Below are 25,216 nucleotides of genomic sequence, written 5' to 3' on the forward strand. Positions count from 1 at the left end.
TAAAAGATCTGTTTGTTCCCTTTTCTGCTAAAAAGAACATCTGATATCTAGGAATACTTCTAAAAACAAACCCAAGAGGGCAGTTGTTTTTTTTTTTGAGATGAAAGTACGGTCTGCTGACTTATGTAAGATGCCATCTTCTGTGAGGAGACAGCTTGGATGGCATGGTGACAGCTGACAAAAACAGTTAGCACTTGTAGTGCTGCACAGAGTTAAATATTTGTGCTAACTACAAATGCCAAGAGCTGATACTTGCATACCCATTTCAAAACATTGCAAAAACAAAAGCATGGGAGGTTAAATGCAAATGTTTAAAAAGCCACACCTACATCTGTGCAAAAGAATGTACAGATTTATACATTTTTTAAAGCCAAGATGTGTTCTGGAGTGACTAACCAGAAATCTTCAGTTTTACTTTTAACAAACCTAATGTCTTAGTAGGTTTGGAAGCTTGCAACAAAAGGTGCACCTCAAATGCTTTATTATGGATACATGGGGCATCAAACAACTGCCAGTTTTGATTCAACTCTGGCAAAGCTGCCAGAGGTTATCTAAAAACTGGTTGAGCGTGGGCTTCAGACGCTGTTCTCCAAGAGCTTCTGTGTAGGCCCGGGTGAAGATGAGGACTTGCTCCTGCTGCCATCTTCAAGAAGAGGGGCAGTTGCTCAAGCTAACACACCACGCCAGTGGCAGAGGCATCACCCTGTGACACACTGAACTGCAGTTGCTCCACACGTTAATTTTTGGGCTGGAAACAAGCCAAATGCCACTATGGTATTTGTCCAGTTCACACCACTTACTGGCGACCAGAGCATCCACTTGTGTGTTTGCCCTCAAAACACAACCTTACCTGAGACTAGGCTGCTCTGCTGTCACTGCACAAGGAACTACTTACTTTAAATGTTTATCATAGAACCATAGCATGGTTTGGGTTGGAAGGGACCTTAAAGATCATCTAGTTTCAACCCCCCTGCCATGGGCAGGGACACCTCCCACTAGACCAGGTTGCTCAAAGCCCCATCCACCCTGGCCTTGAATGCTTCCAGGGATGGGGCATCCACAGCTTCTCTGGGCAACATGCGCCAGTGCCTCACCACCCTTGCAGTAAAGAATTTCTTCCTACTAACTCATCTAACTCTACCCTCTTTCAGTTTAAAACCATTCCCTCTTGCCATGTCACTACATGTCTTTGTAAAAAGTTCCTCTCCAGCTTTCTTGCAGGCCCCTTTAAGTACTGAAAGGTCGCTGTAAGGTGTCCCTGGCACCTTCCCTTCTCCAGGCTGAACAACCCCAACTCCCTCAGCCTGTCCTCACAGGAGAGGTGCTCCAGCCCCCTGATCATCTTCACAGCCTCCTCTGGACTTGCTCCAACAGGTCCGTGTCCTCCTTGCACTGGGGGCCCGGAGCTGGACTCGGTACCCCAGGTGGGGTCTCACCAGAGCGGAGCAGAGGGGGAGAATCGCCTCCCTGGACCTGCTGGCCACGCTGCTTTTGATGTGGCCCAGGTTATGGTTGGCTTTGTAATATGATTTCCCTTTCTTTTTGCTGTTGTCCATCTCTCTTTCCAGGTTGCCTTTCATTCTGCAGAGACAGCCCTCCCCTCCCCGCCCTCCCCCCCGCTCCTGTCCCACACTTGGGGCATGTTTCCTAGTGCTGTGAAACATCCCTTGGCTACCTCCCTCTTTGCAAATTAGATGCTACCTAACTGGAAGCATCCTATGAAGAGCAACTAAGGACTGTGGGTTTGTCCAGTTTGGAGAAAAGGAGGGGTGATCCCATTGCTCTCTGCAGCTTCCTGAGGAGGGGAAGTGGAGAAGGAGGTGCTGATCTCCCTGGGATCCAGTGATGTGATGTTCTGTGTAGGGATAGTTCAAGGTTGCATCAGGGAATGTTCAGCCTTGACATTAGGAAGTATTTCTTCATTAAGAGGATGGTCAAACACCTGGAAAGCCTTCCTAGAAGGGTGGTTGATGATCCAAGCCTGTCAGTGTTCAAGAGGCATTTGGATGAATGCTCTCAATAACATGCTTTAACTTTTGGTCAGCCCTGAAGTGGTCAGGCAGTTGGACTAGACTGATCTGCAGGTTCCCTTCTAGCTGGAACTACTCTGTAACATGACTGCTCCTCAGCGTTGCTTCCCACAACTTAAATATCCTTTGGATGTTTGCCAGGTGGTGTTTACCCAGGGTACCTAAATTAATAAAGCTGTGCTTGTGGGAGGCTGGTCCCAAACTATACCCTGCTTGTGGTGTTTGACACGGGGTCACACCTGATCCACCCAGAAGGGTTTAATGCTCTGTTTGACCAGTAGCCCTTGTCTTAAAACTTGCACAGAAAACTTTCTTCCCAGAAAACGCAGGAATGCTGCGCCGCTTACAAATGTGTCATAGATCCAGTGACAGGGGTTAAGAGCAATTGGAAGTATACTGGCATGGCCTCTGAATAAAATGTCATCAGCCTCAGCTGATCTTGCACTAACCCACTATCCTCGGTGCACAAAGATGACTCTGTTAATGCAGACCTCCTGAACCCAAGGGGCCTCCTCCTGCTTTGCTAATTAGGACTCTGAGCTCAGGGAGCTGCTTGCTCCTAAATCTTCCCAGCTGCCGTTGTCAGGTGCTCCTCTCTCCGTGGAAGTTTCCCCGGTCACCGTGGCGTGTGGAAGCAGCTCCTCAGACCTGGGGTGCCAACACCAAGCAGGGGGCGAGGGTGGTTTATAAACCCCCTCTTTTTTTTGGGAGGCTTTTAACCAAAAGGCAGCGTTCCGCGGGTGCTGCAGCGCCGATTTTGCAGCCCTTAAACGCGGAGGGAGCGTTTTCCCGCCACTGCCGCCCGCCGCTCGCCCTTGCGTTCCCGCCCAAAGCGCGGAGCGGCGCGCAAGGGCGGGCGGCAGTGGCGGGAAGCCGCCCAGCAGGCGGCGCTGCCGTGAGGGCGCGGCGGGGAGGCGCCGGGCAATCTCGGTGTCGGGGCGGGGAAGAGCGGGGCCGCGCCGGGACCCTGCGAGGCTGAGGAGGAGGAGGTGGTGGTGGCGGCGGCAGCAGCAGCAGCAGCGATGGTGAGCGGGGTGGTGGGTCCCTCAGCCGGCCGGCGCACGGTGGGGCGAAGAATAGGGGTGTCCCCCGGCGCGGCCTGTGCTGGCCCGGCTCTGAGGCGGTGAGGCCGGGGCCTTGTCCGGCGGAGGGCGGGTGTGGGCCGGGGGCTCTCGGTCGCCTCTCAGGGGCAACCTGGCCTAGCCCGGCCGCCGGGGGGGGTGTCCGGGGGGGGGGGCTCCGGCGGGAGGGGTCCGCCGGCCCTCCCCCCCCCCGCCCCCTCCCCCCCCCCCCCCCGGCGGCCGGGCGAGGCCCGTGCGTTACCCCTAAATTGTGAGGGGGGTTGTGTATGTGTGTGCGTCACTTGCAGGCCTGCAAGCCATGCAGTGCTTTCCTTGTCCCCCACAGGTGTCTCGTTTCAGGGCAGGGAGGGTTAGAAATGGTGTTTTCGGCAGGCTCTATGGGTTTATTTCAGCGGGGTGGGGTGGGTTGTTTTTTTTTTCCCCTGCTTGGTCTGGATTTTGGTGAAGGTGCCTGAGTTCTGATAAAAGGTAGATGGCTAATGAACACTTGGTTTACTTATTTATGATTTTTAAATTTGGGCTAGAAGGAGCAGAGAAACAAACTCTTCAGTTGCAACCGGCGTTGCTTGAAATATAGCTGGCTTTGGCACACAGTGGTATGGCATGCATTTTTCTGAGTCCTTAAACCTGGAAAGAGTGCTAGTTTTCCCCCCTGCCGAAAGGTACCTTGAAATTGTGGCTGCTACTGGGTGGTAGACGAAATAGCATCATCTCTGGCCAACTGTCTTTTCCCACTTGGTCATGGGGAGCGGCTGTCCATGCCCAAACACTCAAGTGCTGCTTCCTCTTCCCACTGTGGTGTGGAGCTGTGCCCAACTAGTGTGTCACCACCTCAACATGGGGGACAAAGGCAGAGCTCGTCACATGCCTTGCATCTGTTGGCATGTGTAGCCTGGGACAGCATCGAGAGCTTGTACGGCTTGTGTTTTAGTTGCTTTCAAGTTGCCAAAAGCTAGCTCTTTTGGAACTGAGTAAATACCGTGCACCTTCTGCACGGTGTGGTCTAGACTGGCCTGGGGTTGCTGGGAGCATGCTGTGTGGTCAGGCTGTTCTCACCTTAGTCTCTCTGTGCCAAGGCTTTGTGGAGAAAACTGCTATTCTACTTACTGCGTCTGGAAGACCTGCACAGGTGTGCTGCTTTGTTTGTTAGACTAAAGAGTAGCTACTGCACAGGGTTTCAGGTTCTGGAAAGCTAATGAAGCTGGCTGTATACTCAGGGGCTGAAGCTTTTTCTGGAGGAACACTGATACATAGCATTTTTCCTAAACTGTGGTTTTACTCTGCGATCCTTCCCACGACCTTAGTCAAAGGGATTGTGAGGGACTAGAAACTTTCCTACCTAAATGAAAAAAAACCACCCTGATTCTCTCATGTACTGTGTGCTTCTAGCATACTAAGAGGTTTCCACCATCTCACTACCCTTTAAAGTCACAGATGTATTGCTGACCTGAGCAGGGGAAGGTCTGCTGAGATGACATCTGGCTCATTGCCTTTGATTTCTTCAGTGCATATATCTGTGGTTTGGTGGTGTTAGGATAAAACTAATCACAGCATTTATTGTGTGCATGTGGTTTGACTGGTGTGGCAGCAAACAAAACCTTGCTGTGACTCTCTTGGCAAAAGGGATTCAGTATAGCCTATTTTCTGTAAGTATGGATTTTGAGGTGTTGCTTATCTTTTCTGCCAAACACTCTGTTCTGGCAATAAAAAGGCATAGTTTCAATCCGATCTTGTGCACCCCACCACAGACCCCAGCATGCAATGAGGGTTGTTTCAGAAGGCCTGATCCGTTGATGCTCTCTAGTTTTTGGAAATGGAGTGATGCATTTTGACCAGAACTATGGCTTTTGTTTTCTGTGTCCCAGGTGGTTGAAGACATTCCCTTTCAAGAATCAGCAGGCCTTTTTTTCTGGAGTACTTAGTACTGAAATCTCTGTGTACTGGCTAAATGGCCCTTTACTGGTTAGTGGAGCCATAGGGGCTTTGAAGTACGTTTTGGTACTGTCCTTAGAGTGGGATGTATAACTGAGATTTGGATTTTGTCAATTGATGTTGTAGTAGCAGGTGCGTTGGTGTCTTTGCAGTGGGCTGTAGTGATTGTGATACCATTTTCCTTATTCCTTTTTAGGAAAGATTTGTGTGTCTCAGAAATTTCCAGGTAAAAGTCACTTGAAAGCCCTTATGTTCTGTGTGTTTCTGTTTCCTTTGACACTCAAAGCTTATCAAGATCCATCTGTGCCACGTATGGGGAAGCACATGTGACTAGGTATCAGAAGGGCCAAAGGGTTTTGTGCGTTGGTGTTGATAAGATAGTCTTCGAGGATGCTGCACTGTGGTCAAAGTTGCCCAAGAACAGAGTCATTAATGTATAATAGTGGCATTCAGTTTGTGCTGATACTAGGGGCTTTGTCAAGAGGCTTGCATAACTCTGCTAGAAAGCTGTGCCAGGTCTTGATGCTGCCTTTGTTCGTGGATGCCCATTCCCAGAATAATTGCTATGCTATAGTCTGCTTTCAGACAGCTCGCACCAAGACTTTATCTCCTAATGCTGCACGTACCTCTGCATGGCACTGAGCTACTAGCAAAATGTTTCAAATAAATACCCGTTTTGTTCCCCAGAAGGCATGCAGAAAGGACTGTGTGATTTGCATCTGTGAGGATTCTGAGTGGAAGAATGAACAAATGTGTCCAGATGAGTCCCAGTACACAGGGAACTGAGCACTTTTTTTAATCCTAATTATTGTGGATGCTGAGAGAGGGTGATTCCTTGCGAAAACTGGACCTTCTTGGAGCCGGTGACCCATAAAGTTCCGTAACAGGTTCATGTAGGACATCTGTTGACTGAACCCTGTCTCTGAGATTTGAGATCTGTGCTACCTGGAGCATGCCTAGATGTTTCCAGAAATTTTGCTTTATAAATTGGTTTGTTGTAGTGAGCAAAGTGAACAATAGGTAGAAATATCTTGTGCACGTTTTGGGTTAAATGAAATCTGCAGTCGTGCCTGATTTGGTTTCATTCAGGCTGTTGTAAAACTGCACATTTTTTGAGCCTCAAATCGGCCTTTCTCCATCTTGTTTTGGTAGTTTTACCTACCTTCTCTCAGTGGAATCTGGGATGCTGTTGCTGTTACTGTGAGTTGCTCCCTTGTTTGTTTTTGTGCTGAAGCTATAATTAGCCATTGTCTAGCCACTCCCCTTGAACTCTCAGGGCTGGTGGGATAGTATGTATACATTAATTTAGCAACCACTGTATATGGCCAAAAAAAATTGCCATTGCTCTGAAAACAAACAAAAGAAAAAGTTTCATTATGGCAATGGTGGAAATAAATGAATGCAGAAGAAACTGGTGGTGCCAGGAAGCTGTGGTAAGATGAGCATGACCTGGATTTTTTTTTCTTTCATGTAGTTCAGCCCATACATCTAAAGGTTCCTGACTTGATTTCTGAAAGATCCTGTGTATGGCATCGCTCTGTGCCCACATCCTTTGGTGAGGGGGCAGCATGCAGGCCAAACCCTGAGCTATAATTAGGAGGTGACTAACAAATACTTTCTGCCCGGTGCTTATGTAAAGATATTTGTCACACTGGGGCTGGCAGGGAGGGATGCACAGAGGAGCAGATTTCACTACTGAAGTGCAAATCAAAACACTGCAGGCACATGCAGCAACTGGTACCCTTCGAGGCTGAAGTGACATTGCTCAGTCCCATTCCCTGGCTCTCCAGTAAGAAGCTGGCTGGCTGGCAGCTTGCAAGTCCAGTACTTACCTGCACCTAGGCCAGTTATGCTGTGTAGACATGCCTTTTGTGGCCAGAGCATGTACAGGCAACAAAGTGTTAGCTAAGGCATGGCTAATTGAAGTCTTCCTCCTTCTTAGGAGCTGAATAAATAAATGAAGCTGCTGTGTCGTTGCTGGTTTTGTGTGGTTTATTTTTAATCAGGAAGCATTCTCCTGGGAAAAACTTGTTACATAGGGCACAGGCCTTAATTACAGCGGTAATACCTGTATTCTTCATGTTGCCGTAATCAGAGTTGACCTAGCTCATGCAGTTGCTGTGAGTGATCTCTTTCTGCCTTGATTTTCTGCGTGCCAAGTTGCATGACACTGCCTCGTTCACTGGCTCTGTTAAGTGAGGAAGACAAATGGCAAACGCAGATGTTAAGGTTTGGGCATGGCAAGGTGTCACAGGGTCCCTGGTTTGGGAAAATGTGTGGCCTCAGGTGAAAGCTGAGGATGTGGTTTGGTCTTAGCAGCTCCTACTCACACAGTGAGCTTAAGACTCATGTTATTGCTTAAAATAAACTTGCCTTTAAAAGCTACTTTTATTCTGTGGCCCACTTTGAATACTCTCCTGGGGGGAGAAAAATTCTGCTGATAAAACATTTTTTCTACTTTTTCCACAGGTAAACTTTTAACGGTGCTTCCACTTTACAGTGTCAGAAACGGGAGGCACTTATAACAATAGTGTGAGGTCCTTCAGTTTACTGCCTGTTTCTCTGTCTCTTTTTATTTTTATTTTTTTAAGGCTTATTTTGAGTCCTAAAACTCACAGCCGAGGAAATACTGTTCTGGCAAAACTGCAAAATGTGCTCTCTTTAGTTCTGACATTTTTCCCCCCTCTTTTCTATCATCTGGGACAGGAGAGCATTACTGCAGTTAATTTGTCCTCTTTTGTAGTGGCTTAAGTGCTATCCCTGGAAGGAGCTCGGCTAGCTAATGGCTTTTGGAAATAAAGTACTAAGGATGTATTCCTAATCTGTGGAGCTAAAAATTCAATATGTAAACTGCTTGGGTTGCTGGGTGCATTAATATCAGTACAAATGAACACTGCAAGTCCTAATGATAGCAATTAGTATTTTGTCTGATACCTGGGTCTGTCTTAATGCTCTGAGAATTAAAACCAAATCCTCCAGTGGAGATATTTTTCCCTCATGCTTTTTAGTGCACTCATAAGTCGGGCTTTTAAACTCCTTCTAAAATAATCCTATGTCTTGTGAAGCTTTTGTGCGTAGAAGGTTCTCTTAAGGAAATAAAACCAGCTTATCTACTCTCCTGTAATGGGAAAGGAAACCTTTATTTTTTTGATGCCTTCACAAATAAGCAGGTTATTGTCTTGCATGAAATTCTGTCCTGTAGATAAGGCTTAAAATCAGGTCAGCTTGTTGTCTTTAGCCCAGCTGGGGAAGCAGTAATAGCAGGAGTGAATGAATGCTATAATCCTGCAAAGCTGGAAGTGCATCTCTTCTTACTGCATGTGATGTGCATTTCTTTTGGCTGAAGTTGATTAGAAAAAAACCCACCCCCACCTGTTTTTTACTCTGTTAGGAGCAGCTTCTCCAGGGCAGCAGGGGAAGAGATTCACATGGCTTGGCTGAACATGGGATATTTATTACCCCTTCTCCTCTCCCTGTGAAATAAGGAAGCAGTGTAGGGCTGCAGCAGTGAGGCTGCAATCACATGTTGTTGGGTAATAAAACTAGAGTACATTCAAATGCAACTTTCTAAATGCCCTCTAGTTTCTGTAGGATTAAGTCAGTAATTCAGAAGGTAGAGGTCCCTCGTATCTTGCTGGATGCTTTGGGGCAAAGAGGCACTTCAAAAACACTGAATGCGTAGTTAGCTAGGGAGCTGAGCAGTTGTTTCATTGCTAATTCCTCTTCCATGCCAATTTTCACTGTTTTTTTTAAATCTTTTTGGTATCCTCCTAAATTAATCAGTCTCATCCTCCAACCTCTTGTAAGTATGAAAGTAAGTAAGAAGGAGAAAATGAGAAACAGAAAACTTCATCCTGTTGAACTGTATTCTTTGTGGAGTGATGTCAGATTGTTGAAGCAAGAAAGGGAAAGAAATTCTTCAGTGGCTTAGAGTTAAGATAATGAAAATCTTCTCTTATTTATTCAAAACTTGGACATACCATTGAGTTACCATGTATGCTGGTGTGCATACCTCTAGCTTGGACTTAAGGTAAAATATTTTGTCTTGCATCTCAGGAATAGAAAAGTGAGCGGAGGCACAGTGCCTTGTTACCTTACCACAAGTACAGCAGAAAGGTGGATGTGCTCATTCATCCGTGATGTCTTCGTTATGCACCTGAGCCTTTTTTGCTTGTAATGTGGCTGAGAAGATACTTCTGTGCGGCAGCATGCTGGGGTTACTGTGGTGTCATGCATTTCAGAAGTCCCATCTGCGCTTTGCTTGGGATCACGGCAGTTCAGAGTTGAGCAGCCTGACTCTGACAGTCTGTGGACCAGAGCACTGCTTTGATGGGCTCTTGGAAAAGAGTAGACAGGTGGGCCTTTCCGGTGGGCTTTCTTATCTTGTGATAGGTTGCAAGACTTGCCACTGGTATTGGTTGAGTCTAGAAAAGCTGACATATTTTTCCTCCCGTCCCAGTGGAGAGCTGATGTGCTGCAGAACACAGTGGTTTCAGTGAGGAGGCTGTGATTTGACAACTAAATGTGCAGTTGACTAGGGTCTTCTGTCCAGAGCTTTCTCCAAGAATGAGATCAATCTCTTGGCAGATTTATTTATTTTATTTTAACTTGGCCGTTGACTTAAGTGACTTATGTCTAGAAGATCATGTTCTGTTTCGATGTTGAGCTTATAGCTTTACAGTATTGTCCATCTTCAGGAGAAAGAAGCACAGCCCGCTTTATATTCGATGCTGCAGCATTTTCTTGCCATCAGCTGAAAACAGCTAATGAGACACCACATTAGTGACTCTGTTTCCATCCCTTAAGTGCAGTTCAAAATTGAGTGATATCCTGTCATTTGTTCTAGGCAGTGAACCAAAGTCATCATTGTTGGTTAGACACTCCTTCCCAGGGTTTTTCAGAGAAGATTGTGCAAACTTGATGAAACTTAAGTACCACCTCTGGTTAATTGAAAAAGGTAGGTCTTCCCTTAAATTCTAGGGTTGAATCAGCTTTGTGGTGACTGGATTGGAGGACTGGGTATTAGCTAGGACATTGCCTAACTGCAGCGGTTTATGTGGCTGCCTTGTTTTCAAGGGTGAAGTAGTTGGTGTGTTTTTAAATTGCCTTTTGCTAGGCAGATGGGTGCTAGTTTGACTTCTTACAGCTGGGTACTGCTCCTTATGAGGAGACCTGGTTTTGCCCAGTTTAGTCTGTGCCCCTTCAGCCTGTGCTCAGCAGGGGTGATACTAGTCCTCTGCAATGGATTGACACTGTTGTTTTGCTGGAATTTTTTAGCTTTATGTTTGGGTTGCTTAAATATTTTTAAACTCTCTTACGATGTGCATTTTACTGCTTTTCCAAAGTAGTGAGCATTCATTAGTGTTGTTTTTTCGGTAAGGAAATCCTGCCTTCCTCTGTTGATTATTTGGAAGAATGTGGATTTTTCAGGCTTTTTTGTAGCCTGTCCAGTTGTATTGGAATGACACGTTACCCCTAAAGGTGACCTTAAAAAAAATTAAATACTGCTTCTGTTGCTGACGTGACCTGAAAGTGGGATCTGTAAAGGGTCATGAGAAGGAAAGTTTTAGCAGTTTATTTATAGCTGTCTTTGCAAGTTGCTCTAACCCCACTAAGAGTATGGCAGCATAGGTATCAAGGATGTATTCCTTTCAAGATTTAGTAACAAATCTTTTGAAAGGTCCCATGTATTTTCAGTGGTGTTTGGAAAGTGAAACTTCATAGAGCTGGAGATCCCTCCAGAAAATTCCCCAGCAAAACTGGTCAGAACTAAGCTTGATGGTAGGTTAAAAGGCCAGAAGGATTTGAAGAGCTCTCTGGGGGCAGCTGAAAAAGCTTTAAAAAAAATAAAGTAAAAATGCACAAGTTTTTGTCTGTAACATGCAATGACCCCCTCCCAAATACTCATCTTTGATCATAGCTCTAAACAAGGTGTGATTACCTGGATTGTTCTTCTCTCTAGAAACCTTTTTCCAGGGAATTGTAACGAAGACCTCTGTTTTGGGGGAAGTGGCCTTTTTCCCTTGTGCATGTCCGGGTTTCCCTACCCTGTTCTTCTGAGACTCTTGAAGAGAGCGTGCTTTGAAGCTATTGATTAAGGTACTTGGGCTCTGTCCCAACAATAATTGGTAGTTTGACGTTGTAATTGTTATTGCATCAGAGTTTTCTGTTTTTTATATTGGCAGCAACAGTGTTTGTCTCTTTCGTCCTCCCTTTGTATGGAACGTACTAATTATATGTTAAGGAATTGCTGAGTGCTTGCATCTTCTTTAAAAATCCAGCCCTAGGTACTTAATAGATGTGCTTTGATGGTACCTGATGAAGAGTGGCTTCTTTCTGGTGGATGTATTGTAGTAGTTCAGTCTTCACTTACTGAATCCTTTCCAAGGAATCCTGATAATTCCTTGGAAAAAAAATGTTAACACAGTTGCTTCTCTTGGACTGTAGTAAGATCTTGTTGTGAGTCTTGAATATCTTGCATATCTTAGTCATCTGGCCTTGGCACTTTTCTCTGAATATTTGAAGTCTCTCAAGATGTGTATTTTTAACAGTGGCCCTTGACAGAAAGAGAATGACAACTATCTCCTACCTGTTCTGCTTACAGGAATTAAGGAAAGCATGGGGTCTGCATACTGAAAAGCACCATTTTAATATGCAATAGACTCATGCACTTTCTGATGCCCTATTTGTGTGCATTTGAACTTTTCTCAATATCCTTCTTACTTTCCTTTGTGCAGGATGCCATTATTCCCTACAAGGAAATCCTCCAGATGTATTGGGAGAAAGCAACGAGCTTTGTGAATGCCCAGTGTGATGGACTTGAACCCTGGCAACTGGTTGGGTTGACGTTTTCTTCAACACTTTTAAGTGTATGGCTGCATGGCTTCCTCTTCCAGCCTGAAAGTAAGTATTTGAAAGAGGGGATTTTCTTACGTCTGGGGGGAAGGGAGAGGGGGCAGAGTTGTTCCTAAATTGAGGAAGGAAAGAGGATAAAAGAAAGCCAAACACTTCCTAAAACAGAATTTCTGCTGTCAACTAGTATGAACGAAACCCTCTTCCAAATTAAGGTCAAGGCCTGTCTGATCAATGAAACATTCACCCCGTTTCTTCAGAGGGTGCGGTAGCCAGCCTGGAATATGCCTGCATCTCCTTCCTTTCCTCTTGTTTCCCTTTTGCTTTTGGCTACAGCATTTACTTGTCACAACACTTTCTTCTTGCTCAAAACCTGGGGAAATGTATCAGAGAGCTGGATTCTTGTGAACTTAACCACTGGTGCAAAGTATCTGGATAATTCTTGCTCTTGATTGTTTCCTTTCCTGCTGGGGGAGGAGATGTGGTTTTGATTTGGTGTTGGGAGGCATGTTTCATCCTCAGGATGTCCAAGATAATTGCATGTGGTGGTGGTGTGTGGATTTTTTTCTTTTTTTTTAGGAGCATCTTCCTGTTTTGAGTAGTTTCTGATATTCTGACAGCTCTTCAGTGTCATCTCTTTAGATGAACACGCAGTTTGCTTTGTGATGGTCAGAGATAATACCTTGCCCTCAGAGCAGAACATGGTGCTTTTCAGTTCCTGTAGGCTTTAGGGTTACACTCCTGTGGCAATTTGTTAAAAATAACCAAGTTTTTAACTTGATGTTTACTTCTGTGCCTCTCTGAACTTCAACCAGCCTTTTTCTTTTTAAGATGAGAGTAGCTGAATAGTGGGGAGGTCTATGGAAGGAACAAAATGGTATGAAGCTTTCGCTCAGTACAGGGTTATCTTACCTTCTTGGCTAGTATTTGTGCTGTTGTACAGTATTTTTTTTTTTTAAAGTATTGACTAGCTGTTAAAAGATCTCACTAGATTGAATTTTTCAGGAGTTTGCAGTCTTCTCTCACTGTGGAAGTTACTAAAAAAACTGCACACTAAAATGTGCAATGGAAATGTTATTGTCAGAGTGTTAATGAGTATTTCCTACAGTATGTGCAAAACTAATTACTGGTCTTATTTATGTAGCTTTTCAAAATATATGAAGTGAAATATGTATATGGGGGAGGGGGGGAATGTAGATAAAATTGCCATGTCCCAAAGTGGTCAATTGTTAAAGTTTGTTTCTTGGTTTGTGTCCTGTAACTTCTGGTGCTCAGTTGGAATGCCTGTAGGAGTCAAAAGGCATTTTTGGTGGCTATAAAGCATCTGTGTCATCCTGCTTTCCTTCCTGCCTTTAGAGCTGCTCCAGGAGTTTTTGGGTATTTGTCATCAGTGGCTTCTGTCATTTCAGTATTTGGGCTGCGGTGGAATTTCTGCTCCTCCCTCTGTCTGACGCCTTCCCCCTGAGTTGCCTCCCGTTGGCATCATGTGTTTTCTTTATCAGACGGCCAGACACTGGGAGAATCCTTGTCACGTTATGGCTAAACTGCTATTTCCTTCTTTGGTCTGGGAGCCTGTTTCATGTTCCTGAGTGTTTTCATGGTACAGTACTGTTCTGGTTTGAAGAGGCAGAACATAATTTCAAACAATATTTTCCATTTTTGCTCGAGACCTTACCTTTAGCGAATCCTAAAATACCTCTGTTTCCTGTAAAATTCCACGTGTAGGTGTGAGTTCCCTTATAAGTAAGGAAGCAAGTCAGATTTTTTATTCCTTTGGGTGTGTACTGTTCACAAGTCAGATGTTTCTGTAGCATGGTCCACTTCCATCAGTCTCACCATGTCTCCTTGGTCACTGTGTTATTTTAGCTTGGATCAGAAATACTGAGCCTGTGTCGTGGGCTGTGTCAGAAGTATTGTGCTCCAAGCCCATTTTTTTTGTTTCTTGAGTCATCTTAGGTTAATTTCTGACTTTTGTCTTTCAGGTTTAACATCCCGAACTAAAAAACAGTTCTTTAAACTACTGAGAAAAATGCCATTTGTTGGGGCTATGGTAAGTATTTCAACAACTTTTCTTAATATTATTCCAGGTCTCTGTTTCAGCCCACCTTGCTGTTCAGAAAACTTACAGTCCTGTGTATCTTTGTTGTCATGTTACTGCAATCATAATGATGCAGGGATATAGATCTGGAAGGTCTACTGCCACCTGGTTTAATGAAAGATACTATGACAAAAAGACTAGTTAGAAATTGTATCACTCTCATAAAATGTGGATGCCAGCTTTTTTTTTCCAAACTAGGAACCAGTAAGAGTGGCTACGGAATTTTCTAGTAACACTTCTTCAGTCTTAGATTTTAAGAAAATAAAATTATTTATGGAAGAAGGGGACAGGATTGAACTGGGGTTGTTCTTCTGAAACAACGTCTTATTCTTGAGCAAGTGTGAGACAGTCAGGTGTTTGTTATGCAACATGGAAGGATAATTTTTTTATCAGATGGTTGCCCATGATTGGTTTGGAGCTCAGATACCTATTTGCAGTAGTTAGCATTATAGCACAAAGATACCAGAAGTTTGTGTAATCATTAAAATGACACAAGCTTTAGTGTTTGGGAGATGTTTTTTTTTTTACTTCTGAAAAAAAACTCTGAAACTACAAATATCAGCGTGTTTTAGCACATTAATGACTAATGATCAAGAAATGCACAGCTTGGTCTATTTTACCTAGTAAATGATGGTGTCACACTTGATTGCACTCATTTCTGCTTGGTGTGTTGGCGTATTTACACAATGATTTGGGAGTCTGTTATAGGCAATTTTACCAGGTAAGAATGGCAAAGAGGAACTTTTTGCTGTGGACATGGAAGTTGTTCTCAAGTTTCTCCCCCAGCCCTATGGAAGGGACTAGCCTACCCCCTTTATGTTGTGTTAAGTGCCACAGCTTTCACCTTCTGACTTGAGTAGCCCTTGATCAGGTGAACTAATGACTTGTTCTCTTCTGCTTATGGTTTTTGTCTGCCTGTTAGAAAAGGACACCTGGGCACCTTGTATGCAGTCCCTATGTTGTCCAGACTCAGCTTCTCGGGGCTAGCACTGATAAGCTCTCCTGTGCCAGAGGACTCCTGGTGTGCTGTATATGTGTACTCTTTCTGCTCTTTGGTAGGCTGATACCTGATAACCTATCAGTTGCTTACAGGAGGCCTTGACTTTGAGGCATTCCAATGTCCAAAAGGCTTTAAAGCTGATGATACACCGACAGCTGTGTTGCCTGGAAGAAGAGTCTCTCCATTGGAATGTGTTGTGAGAAGTCTGGGCCTCCTGAATGTGGGGTGGGGGGGATGAAAGAAATCTCCTAACTGTGTCTGTAGTGGAGATTTCTTTATTGTTTCCCTCTATTCTCATGAGTGTCTAAACTGTATGTGTGGTGGCAAAGGAGACACAAGTTACAAAATAGAACACATCTGAAGACTTCTACAAATTAAAAACTGTGGCTTAAAAAGGTTTCGTGGATAAAAATGCAGTGTTTTTGCCTTTAGCTTTGTTTTCTCAGGCATTAAGGAAGGAGCTCAGGGCGCCCACTGCTCCTTGATACACAGTGAAGAACATACTCTGGATGTTGCGGTGGTAATGTCTGTGCTGTTAAACGAAATGTAGCTGAGCAGTGGCCCAAGTGTGACTCCATGAACACCTGCACTGGTAACTTGGCATAGTTCTGGGCTGTGCCAGCTACTGTTCCCACAGACAGTTCGCATGAGCATGGTTTAGAGCCGAGTGTGTGCCAGTTCACTATTCCAGGCAGCTTGTTTTTGGAGGGAGAGTTTGGTAGGCAGGAGTTGAACTGTGTGGCTGTGAACTCTGCTATGCTTTTTGGTCATAGAGCTGAAAGAGTTCCTATCTATTCTGCTTAACAGTATGGATGTAGCTAGTGAGTTCAGTCTTGCGTACGCTCAACAATTATTTATGATACGGCCAGCACCATTGTTGATGGGGTTTTCCTTTCTTTTTAGATTCAAAAGAAGATTGATGAAGCCTTGAATGATGTCACTTCCAGTTTATCCTTCCTGAAAGATGAAAAGGATTATATCAAAGCACTGCCGGAACAAGGCATGAGTCAGCCTGAAGTACTAGAGAAGATGAAAGAGTACAGCTCAAAAGGTATGCATGTGAGTCTACTGCAGCAGAGGTGGGTCTGTTTCATAGACCTAACATTACTCTCTTAGATGAGTTCTAATGACTCCTGCTTATGGTTTCATCTTAAATATTTCTTCCCTGATGTTAATTGCTTGCAAGTTTTTGTCCGTTTTCCTTCTGGAAGTGACCAAGATCAGTATTCGTGACTTCTAATACTCAAGTAGAGTATTTACATTGAAATTCTATTCCTTCCCCAAGAACTCTAGACCAGGGGTCCTCAAACTACGGCCTGGTCGTTAATCTGGCCCCTGGTATTTACAGACACCGCCGCCCCCCCCGCCGGGGGTTAGGGGGGAAAACCAAGCAGCCGCAGATGGCTGCCTGCCCCCTGGTTACAAAGTTTGAGGACCCCTGCTCTAGTCTGATGATGGGAGAGCTGAGGAGAAGCGAAATAGGAAGTTACTTGAATGTGTTTTTTACTACATTTCTAAGCAGTTGTCTTGATGTTCAGCTTTTGCTAGAAATGTTTTCTGTGAAGCCCCAGGGAATCCTTGTAATAAAAAACCCCACCACGCTTTCAAGCAGGTTTTTTAGGGAATCTCCAAGACTGTGTCTCTTAATCGAAGTCATAATGGTTTACACCTTGAAAAAGCTGTTTAAGGAAGGCTTAATGTTGTAAGTCATCATATTCTTCTGGTTTGAGTCCACATAAGCAGTGTTTGAGTCTCCTCACTCATGTAAGTATCTCCACCCTGATTCACATATCTGTTACTCCTAATGAGCAAATTTGGGTGACCTGCTGTCCAGAGGAGAAGATATGACTGCCCTGCTCCTATCCCAAATTTGAGAAATGCCTTGAATTTTCTGCTAGAACAGTGCATCCACTCCAAATTGTGAAATACACAGTTTCACAGTTGAGTATCATATAACAATTCCCTCTTTTCTGCTTTTGTGTATTGCTTATGTAGCTTCTGTCTCTGTTTCCCTAAAATTATTATTTCCTTCCTTCACCATGTTGTTCTTTCCTTTTTTCTTTTCCTGTGGCCCCCTGCTTCCCATGCATGTGCACTCCCCTTTGAAAGTTGCTTGGAAATGGGGGTTTGATTGTGACAGTGTTCACTGTATATACGCTTGTAGAGCTGATGCCACAGAGTTTTATGAAGGAGGCTAGCAGTTAGGAGAGCAAATAACCAAACAAGTGGAAATATGCTGTTGGGGTGTTTGGAGGTAGAAAGAAAGTTACTTGGTTAAGTACCATCATGTTGGATGGTGGGTTGAAACACTTTCCAGTGGGATGTGCTGCTGATGGTGTTGCATTCACCTGCTTTCAGTTTTTAAAGCTTCAGCGGCATATTTTTAGGTGAAATTTAATTGAGGTGCCTGGCACTGTATGTTTTAGCAAAAGCTTGGCATTTCTATCTCTTATTGGCTTATGGTGGTGATGGGTAGTCTTTGAAAGTGGCTCTAACTTTAGTCACCTTAGAGTTCAGTTGGTTGGAGAACAGTTTGGGGAGACTGAGTGGGGATTAAGTGGATTACATTATTAATATAACTGCTTGCTGCAGCTAGATGTTGTTTATGTGCTGTCTGTTGCAAAGTTCATGGGATACGCAATGCCAGAGGCTTAGTGTCACACGGCTCTCTCTGTGGCACAAAACTCACAGTTGTTCCTCATCAGTAAAATCTCAAAAGCTGAATCCTCATCTGCAGAACCGGTGAGGGGACTTCTCTGTGCACTTCTGCACTTCTACATGCTTTCTGTGATTGGCTGTGTTTGCAGGCAGTATGCTTTCCTTCTCTTTCAGGAGGTGTACGTTGGCAGGATGGGAAGGTCTCTGGGACTGTGTACAGTGGTGAAGAGAAACTCACCTGTCTGCTAGTGAAGGTAAAGTGCAAGCAGTCTAACTGTGCATCTTTGTAGCTATCCTTGGCATCTTCAGGGTGACCAGAAACCTCTCAACATTGTTCCAGCATCTTTCAAACTAAATAGGGAAGATCTGAAACTAAGACTACTTGGCTGTGAAGACAGAGCCTAGGGTAAATGTAGGTGGAAGGGCTATTATTAGTAAAGCATTTGGGCACTGTAGAGCTGGCCGAGTGCCTGTCCCTGTGAAAACACCATGTAGAGATGTCTAGGATCCAATCAAATGAGATGTTTTGAGTAAGAAAGTAGGGAGTTGGTTACAAGTGAACTGGAAACTGGTACTGACCTTGTAATTCAGGGAATGGTAGGAGGCATAAAATTGCCATAGATCGATTTCAGCAGGCCTCCTGACAGATGTGCCTTTGCTGCTGACTAGAGTGAAAGCATCCTTGGCTGTCCTGTTAATGGGAGGCTGTGGAACCTTTGGACTGGAACAGCTTCGCTGAGCAAAACTAAGTTCCTCTTGGTTTAAGCAAAAAAGAAGTTTGTAATATGTTTTTTGGCTTTACTGTGCGGTCCAAATCTTACAACAATGGAGCACTGGCATCCTTCAGTGCTGTCTTTGTTAGGTCTGTTTACCTACTCAGAAACTTTTGCCTTTGAGAAGGCTGGAAAATAATGTAAACAGCCCAAAGGTCTGTTTTCAAATATATCCACTTGAAGAATTTTCTTGCTAGAAAGGGAAGTCTAGCCTTGTTGCTCCTGGGAACAGCTTTTATAACAGCTGTAATGAGCTCTGGTGGTTGCTATTGCTGTTTTCTTCTGTGTTGACATTTTCTTTGCCACTTCTGGGGGAATGTAAAGCTCAGAGCAGACTTTCTAGAGGGGCCTCAGCTTGGACTGAGTGTTGTGGAAACATTCCCTCTGTTCGTGCTGATTATTCGCTGGTTTATTCTTCTGTATTTCTTTTAACATCCTTGCAGTTGCTTTTTGATCTTGACTGCAGGAGGTCGGAACTGGCCTGTTCCAGTCTTATCCTGTGAGTTCGTGGTTGCAGAACGAGCATGAAATACTGGTTTCCACGGCCACTTTTGTTGCAGTGTGGGTGGACGTTTGTGCTTTTCTCGCTGCTTTAGAATTCCCCTTTAATAGTAGACTTGAAAACGAGTTCTACAAAGTGAGTTTTTTGGCCTGCTTTGTGTAAACCAATCATAGGGTGCATATTGTGTTCTTTTTTTAAAGATAGCTGAATGATTAAACCTGCCTTTGCAACAAGAAATATTGCTATGTTATAGAATCACTCCAGAGGCCAGAATGCCCTAAAAAAAACACATGATTTTTTTTTTTAACCCCTTAGCTGTAGCTTCTCAGCTTGTGGTATTTACCTAAAGCAGGAGTGAAGTCCAAGGAGATCTGCAATATTGTTACAACTAAATACAGCTAACTTGCTTATACAGTGTGTAGGGTGAGTTTTTGAATCTGCACTGATAATCTATAGTGCTTCACCTGCAAGGCTAAGTTTCTGTCTTTGTTTTCTGAAGGTTTATGAAGAGTTTGCCTGGAGTAATCCTCTCCATCCAGATATATTCCCCGGTTTGAGGAAGATGGAAGCAGAAGTAGTAAGGATTGCCTGTACGCTCTTCAACGGGGGCCCCAACTCTTGTGGTGCTGTAAGTAGCCTGTCTTCAAGTGTCCCCTGACCATTTTGGATATTTCTGACTTCAAGTGCAAATGTACATTCTGCTATCCAGATGAGACTGAGGTCAAGCTCATTCTTGTATATGTCATGTCTACATAGCTGAATGGAAGACGGTTGCTACTTGCTCTGCTTGGTGGAGCTTTATGAGAGACAATTCAACTTGAGGAAGTAGTTTTCTAGACAAGGCCATTTACTTCAGCTTTTTTTCATGCTTTTAAATGATACAGGCTTGATGGCATTTGGAAAAAGAGAACCAGTTTAATGTAGCCTGGCTGGTTGTCAGTGTGGGATGGCGAACAGAGCAGTGTCACTTCGAGTAGCTCCCCTCAGTCTTAATCTCTGAACTGGAAATCTGTGAGCCTGCCAGAACACTAAGATTGAGAACAGGGCCAGCTGGCTGGCTGGCTGGTCACCAACAAGCAGCTTGAAGTGTTGGTGATCAAGCAGGCATGGCACGTATTGTCATCTGTCCAGCTGGAAAGCTGTCTTTCCAGGCTTATGTGGCCTTCCACTGTACTACAGTGGAAACCAGTTTTAAAGCCTTGATAGAGTTCCTAGCAAGAGTCTGGATGTGTGTTCTTAAACTGATGCTTTCAGAGTTAATCAAAGAGCAAAAATGTGAAGTTGCATGGTGAATTATTGTCATGAAAATAAGCCATGGGTTCTTAGGCTCCTCTCTCTTGCTTTACCTTTTTGGTAAGGATCCTGACTTCCATAGGCCAAATTCCTTCCTTGTTTACATGGTATGTGGGACCGCAAGGTCTTATTTCCTAGCATGGCAGTCAGGTGCAAGTGGGGTACAAACAGGCTGCTTAATAACTTGCAAAGAAGTAGTTCTGTTTCTGAGAAGAATCCAGATGAGATTTTTCAGAGACTGGGCATGAGATGATTGCTGTCTGTAAGTATGCTAGGGAGGGAGAAGGCTAGCGATGGCTGAAGATCAATATGGGAAGGCAGTGTTGACGCAAGAGCTTATGAGGTGAACTGGCCTTGAATGGGCTTAGTCTGACAACTGGAGACTTGGTTGTGTTAAGGCTACTCTAGTACTTACCTTATTATGGTGGGTGTAGTTGGGACTAAACTCCAGCTGGATCGAACATGAAACTTGACTGTGCAGTGTCTGGGAGTATAAGATGTGATTGCTGTTGATAGCAGGAGGTTGTACCCTGTGGCCTGACTTGTTCGCTCTGCACTGTATTCCTTGTGCTACTTTCAGGTTTAGAGAGGGAACATCCTGCTTTGCTTATAAAAAGTATTTAACCTGACCTCATCTGCTTCCTCGTTTGCAGTGCTGAGAACACTGGTGAGATTATCACTGGAGTGGGGTAGAGGTTGGGTCTAAAGCTGTTGAAACTCATCTTTATGAACAGTTGAGATGTCAACTGATAGAACAGTCAGATAGCTCTATGACACTTATTTTGTGCTTGGAGATCTTTGCTTGCTGAAGCCTGCCATGTGTATGTTCAGTTTTTGTTACATAAAGCATTGTTGTGAAAGTGTGAACCTTGGCCCTGTGTGCTCTTCCACTGAAATTTAAAAGTAAAATTACCTAAGAGGAGAAGTCCAGAACAGGTAAAAAACTGCTCCAAAACAATAAGACAGTGATCATGGCCAACGTGAGATGTCCACAGATGCTCTCTGGGGAATCCTGGTTTTCTCTCTGTCTTCCCCATCCTTCTGAGCATTGTGCCACAAACCCATGACTAAGATTCCAACAGAAGCAAAGGAAAGGGTGATGCGTGCAACCTGCCATGGAGTTACGCTCTAACTGGTTGAACAGTCAAATTTGCGGGGTAAAGAGGGGTGGTTGAAAAGTTGATTGGCCAGAAACAGAAGATTAATTGCATCCCTATAATTATCTTGTCCAAACAAGTCTCTCCAGTGGACTTTTAGTCTTCCTCCCACATTGCCCTTCCTGACTGTGAAGTGTCTAGAGTTGCTAATCATTGATGGAGAGATGTGGGTGTATATATGGAGGTCACATGGTCTTTAAGTAGCTGGGCTCAAAGACTTCTCTTATTTTCTTCTCCCCAAAACAGAATTAACATTTCAGAATTATTTCTGGAGGCTTGGACAGTTACATAGTCATTTACAGAAAGCATTTTTTTCAAACTGACGCTATACTTGCTGTCTCTGGAAGGCCCTGCTGTAGGAGGTTCCTCAGACTGATGCAGTTACCCTTCAGTAACCAGCGAGGCTGTATAACAGAGATGGCTAAACCAGGGAGAGTGCAATGCTGTGAGTTATCTTTATTTTTAAATTGATTTGTTCAGGAGGCTTTTACTACTGAGAATGCTTCTGGTTTACTTGATTCAACTTTTGCAGTGTTGAAAACTAAAACAAATGTTTTTTTTCTGAATTTCATTATTGCCATCTCTGAGAAGCAGTGTCTTAGTGTCAGGTCCCTGTCCACTGGTTTTACTGACTGGACTGAAGCAGCCGAGACTGCTTGTCCAGTTTTGTTGGTGCCTGGTGGTGGTGCTTGAAAGCAGATAGAGCTTGTTGGAGTTTCTGGAGAGTGTATCTTTAACTATGCTATGTGGAAAACACCAAAAGTTTCTGTCTGTGCTGCTCAGTGAGGTAATTTCACTTCCTCTGTGCTCCAATTTCCATGATATGTTGCAAGACAGCATTTTGTGGGGCTAACACTCTGCTGCTCAGTCTGGGCGAAGCAGCACGATGACACATTTGTGCTGTTCCCAGGGCTTTCAGCAGCCTGGGGATCTCTGCACAGTCCTGCCTTGTGTCACATGGACATCTCCCAAAGCAGGATCTCTGGAGAGCAGTCACCTGCTTCCTTTTTGAAGGTTTTCCAGTATCTTTAATAAATACCAAAATGAAACATGAGTTTTTAGATTTCTGAGTATTAAATCAGATGAGCAGCTTGGATTATTTACAGGAGCTGCCTTTATCTGAGACACGGGGGCTATAATTCTCCTTTGTTTAAACATGGGCATAAAACCGCTAACAGGGCCCTTGTGGTGGGGGGCGTGCCGGCATGCCTTTTGCCTTAAATTGAACTGAGAGATGTTCCAGGTTTTTAAGCAGTTTTAAAAAGTAATCACTTTCAGTGGTGGCTGGATGCTTCTTCTTTCTCACTAATTACTACTTTTTGTTCTTATTTTTAATAGTTTTGTGCAAGAGCAAAGAGACAGGAATTGGTGATTTTTGGTGCCCAGGAGATTCATATTCTTGCAATTATTTGGAAGGACTAATTAAGCTCAGCACATAGAGGAGGAATGGGAGGAGTTTGTTCTTGTCTGATGTGTGCATGTGTTCCTGTTCACAAGATGCTTTGTTTTACGGTGCTGGCTCTGTGGATTTCTCCTCTAATTTGGGGAGAAATCACCACTTTTATTCAAGCTTCAGTGATTTTTTTGTTTTAGCAGTTTTTTGAACTTGGAAAAGAAAGGCCAGCTTTGAAGTGCAGGGGAAAATTTGTGTGTGGTGCATGTGTGTGTATTTGATGTCAATCTCTATGAATTCTGCTTTGCACGTTGCAGCTGAGGACAGCAGAAACCGGGCAAAATCAGCAGATGCAAACCTAAGCCTCCTGTAGAACCATTTTGTCTCTTGCCTCCAAATTCTGGGGCATCTAAACTTTGTTGTAATGTTGGCTGCACATTTGAGGTAGGACTTTAACAGTGAAATGTGAGTGATGTGTCTTGGGGGGGCTTAAACTCTGCAGATTTGTCAGGTTTTATCTGTAGCGATGAGTGGGTCACCTTGAGAGAGACAACTTGGGGAATTTACAGCCTGCAGGTTTACAGGGTTTTTATGTGAGTCTGCCACGATGTTATGACCGTGCAGTGGATTGTGGTATATATTTACTCTAATGCTACCTCAGAAATAAATTGTAGTTTGCTTACTTATTCATGCGGTACTTAGGTCAGTGAAACTTTTGGTCAGTTTTGTCTCCAGGGTCTGAGTGGATGTGTTTCCTAAGGTGAAAACGCAAGCAAAACTTTAGAGACCATGAACCGAGATGGTTCTTTTATGTCAGAGTTTGACAGGGATACACAAGTGGCATGGCCAGAGGAATCTTAGAATAGGGACTGTACCTCTTATTGCTGTTTTAAATGTCGAAGTTCTAGAGCACTGGAATTCAATGGGAGGGAGCGATGGAAGTGATATACCGAGTTTAGAAAGCAGGAGGGGTATTTTCCCCCTGTGCTTTCCTTTCTTCCCTCCCATTTAGAAGATAATAAATAAATCAAGAACAAAAAAGTGTGTTGCCTTTTCCACACATTTGGCCTGGCTTTTGAAGATAATGCAGGGTTAGAAAGTGGCTTAAAACAATGCTTGTTTCCAGCCCCTTTTCCCCATGGCATCGCTTGAGCCTGTGGACTTTCATTTAGAGGAGAGAAAAAAAAAAATACGTGTGAGCCATTGGCGGGTGCTGAATCACTGTGTGTTGGCCAGCTGCCGGCATGCTGCAGGCAGCGTGGAAGTTGTATCCTGTGACAGTGATTCAAGCCCTGGCTATAGCAGAATGAGATTGCTGTTGATAACTAAGCTGACAAAGCCTGTAAAGGAGCAGACTCCCTCTGCAGGTATAGAAGTGTGGACCAAAAGGATTTGTGCTGTTGTAGCTACGCTGAAGTTGCTGCTGTAGGTCAAGCTGCTTTGGTGCATCTCCATGGCAGATATTCATGTTGGTACTGATGTGCTGACTGTGGGCCAATTTAGGAAGCTGATATGGCTGAAATTCAGCTTTTTGGGTGGATTTTCAGCTGCCTGAAGAAGCTTTCTGTGTGGTCAGCTGCCTGCCAGTCTTGGTGGTGCCTGGGGAGAGGATCCATCCTAGAAACTGTTCCTTAACTTGCATGGGAGCAACTGCTGAAAAGTGTTGAGACTGGACTGCCAAAACCTGTGTGTGGCTCAGCATTTCCATGCAGGCGAACAGCCAGACTTTGAAGAAAGGTTTGTTATATATAAGGGCAAGATGTTGGTGTTTTGGTGGGAAGATCAAAATGGGAACAAGACATTACAGAGGCTGCTCTTTGAAGAGCAGATTGTCTAGGTGAGACTAGAGGTAAGGGCTGCTTGCTCAACAAGGAGCAGGCCTGGTTGTACAAAGCGTCTGGTGTTCAGTAACGTGAATCCCAAGATCCCCAAGTCGTGCCTAGTAAAGTTTTCACAATCTTTGCAATATTGTAAGCAATATTGCAAGCAGTGTTACAGGTATGCAATAATCCCATTCCTCTTCTCCCACCTGGCAGTCAGAAGGCAATCCATGTTATACCAGCTGAGGGTTTTTTCCCCCAAAAGTAATAGCTGACAATTTCCCAGATCTTTACATAAGAAGGGCTGAGAAGTGAATGACACAGCCCATAAAATGCTTAGGACATTGTGTTCCTGCTACCATCTATTTGCTTCACAATAAATGCAATGATTTCTTTATCCAGTGCGAGGCCCTGTTAGGGTTTCTCTGCAACAGCTGTTGCTTTAAAAATACCAAAAAAGCAGAAGTTGTCTGTGATGTGACAGTCAGTTCCACACTGCCTGTGGCGGCAGCTGCTGCTGGCTTGGATCATGTTAGGAACAAATGTGGTAGGCTGTTTTATGTGCCTGTGAACTTTGTTCCTTATCTCTGTACTTAACATTTAGTCAATGTCAAGCAGTCACACTT

At 44.2% G+C, this 25,216-nt stretch overlaps 1 protein-coding gene across 4 annotated transcripts in view; it reads left to right on the forward strand.

Annotated features, from left to right (window-relative positions):
* The first annotated feature begins 2,943 nt into the window (after positions 1–2,943).
* The window catches only part of SGPL1 (sphingosine-1-phosphate lyase 1), a 32,431-nt gene continuing 10,158 nt past the window's right edge, over positions 2,944–25,216 (forward strand). Inside the window, exons 1-8 of one of the 4 annotated variants that reach the window (XM_055720038.1) lie at positions 3,037–3,055; positions 9,891–10,001; positions 11,021–11,143; positions 11,782–11,947; positions 13,879–13,946; positions 15,898–16,045; positions 17,827–17,906; positions 19,427–19,555. In XM_055720038.1, the coding sequence (XP_055576013.1) occupies positions 11,815–11,947; positions 13,879–13,946; positions 15,898–16,045; positions 17,827–17,906; positions 19,427–19,555 (558 nt within the window). In that variant the 5' untranslated portion in view covers positions 3,037–3,055; positions 9,891–10,001; positions 11,021–11,143; positions 11,782–11,814. Of the gene's footprint in view, positions 3,056–9,890; positions 10,002–11,006; positions 11,144–11,781; positions 11,948–13,878; positions 13,947–15,897; positions 16,046–17,826; positions 17,907–19,426; positions 19,556–25,216 lie in introns of those variants that run through there. The other 3 variants (XM_055720039.1, XM_027817060.2, XM_055720037.1) reach the window with 3 other exon arrangements.

The sequence above is a fragment of the Falco cherrug genome, chromosome 9 (genome assembly GCF_023634085.1).
Source record: "Falco cherrug isolate bFalChe1 chromosome 9, bFalChe1.pri, whole genome shotgun sequence".
Lineage (NCBI taxonomy): Eukaryota > Metazoa > Chordata > Aves > Falconiformes > Falconidae > Falco > Falco cherrug.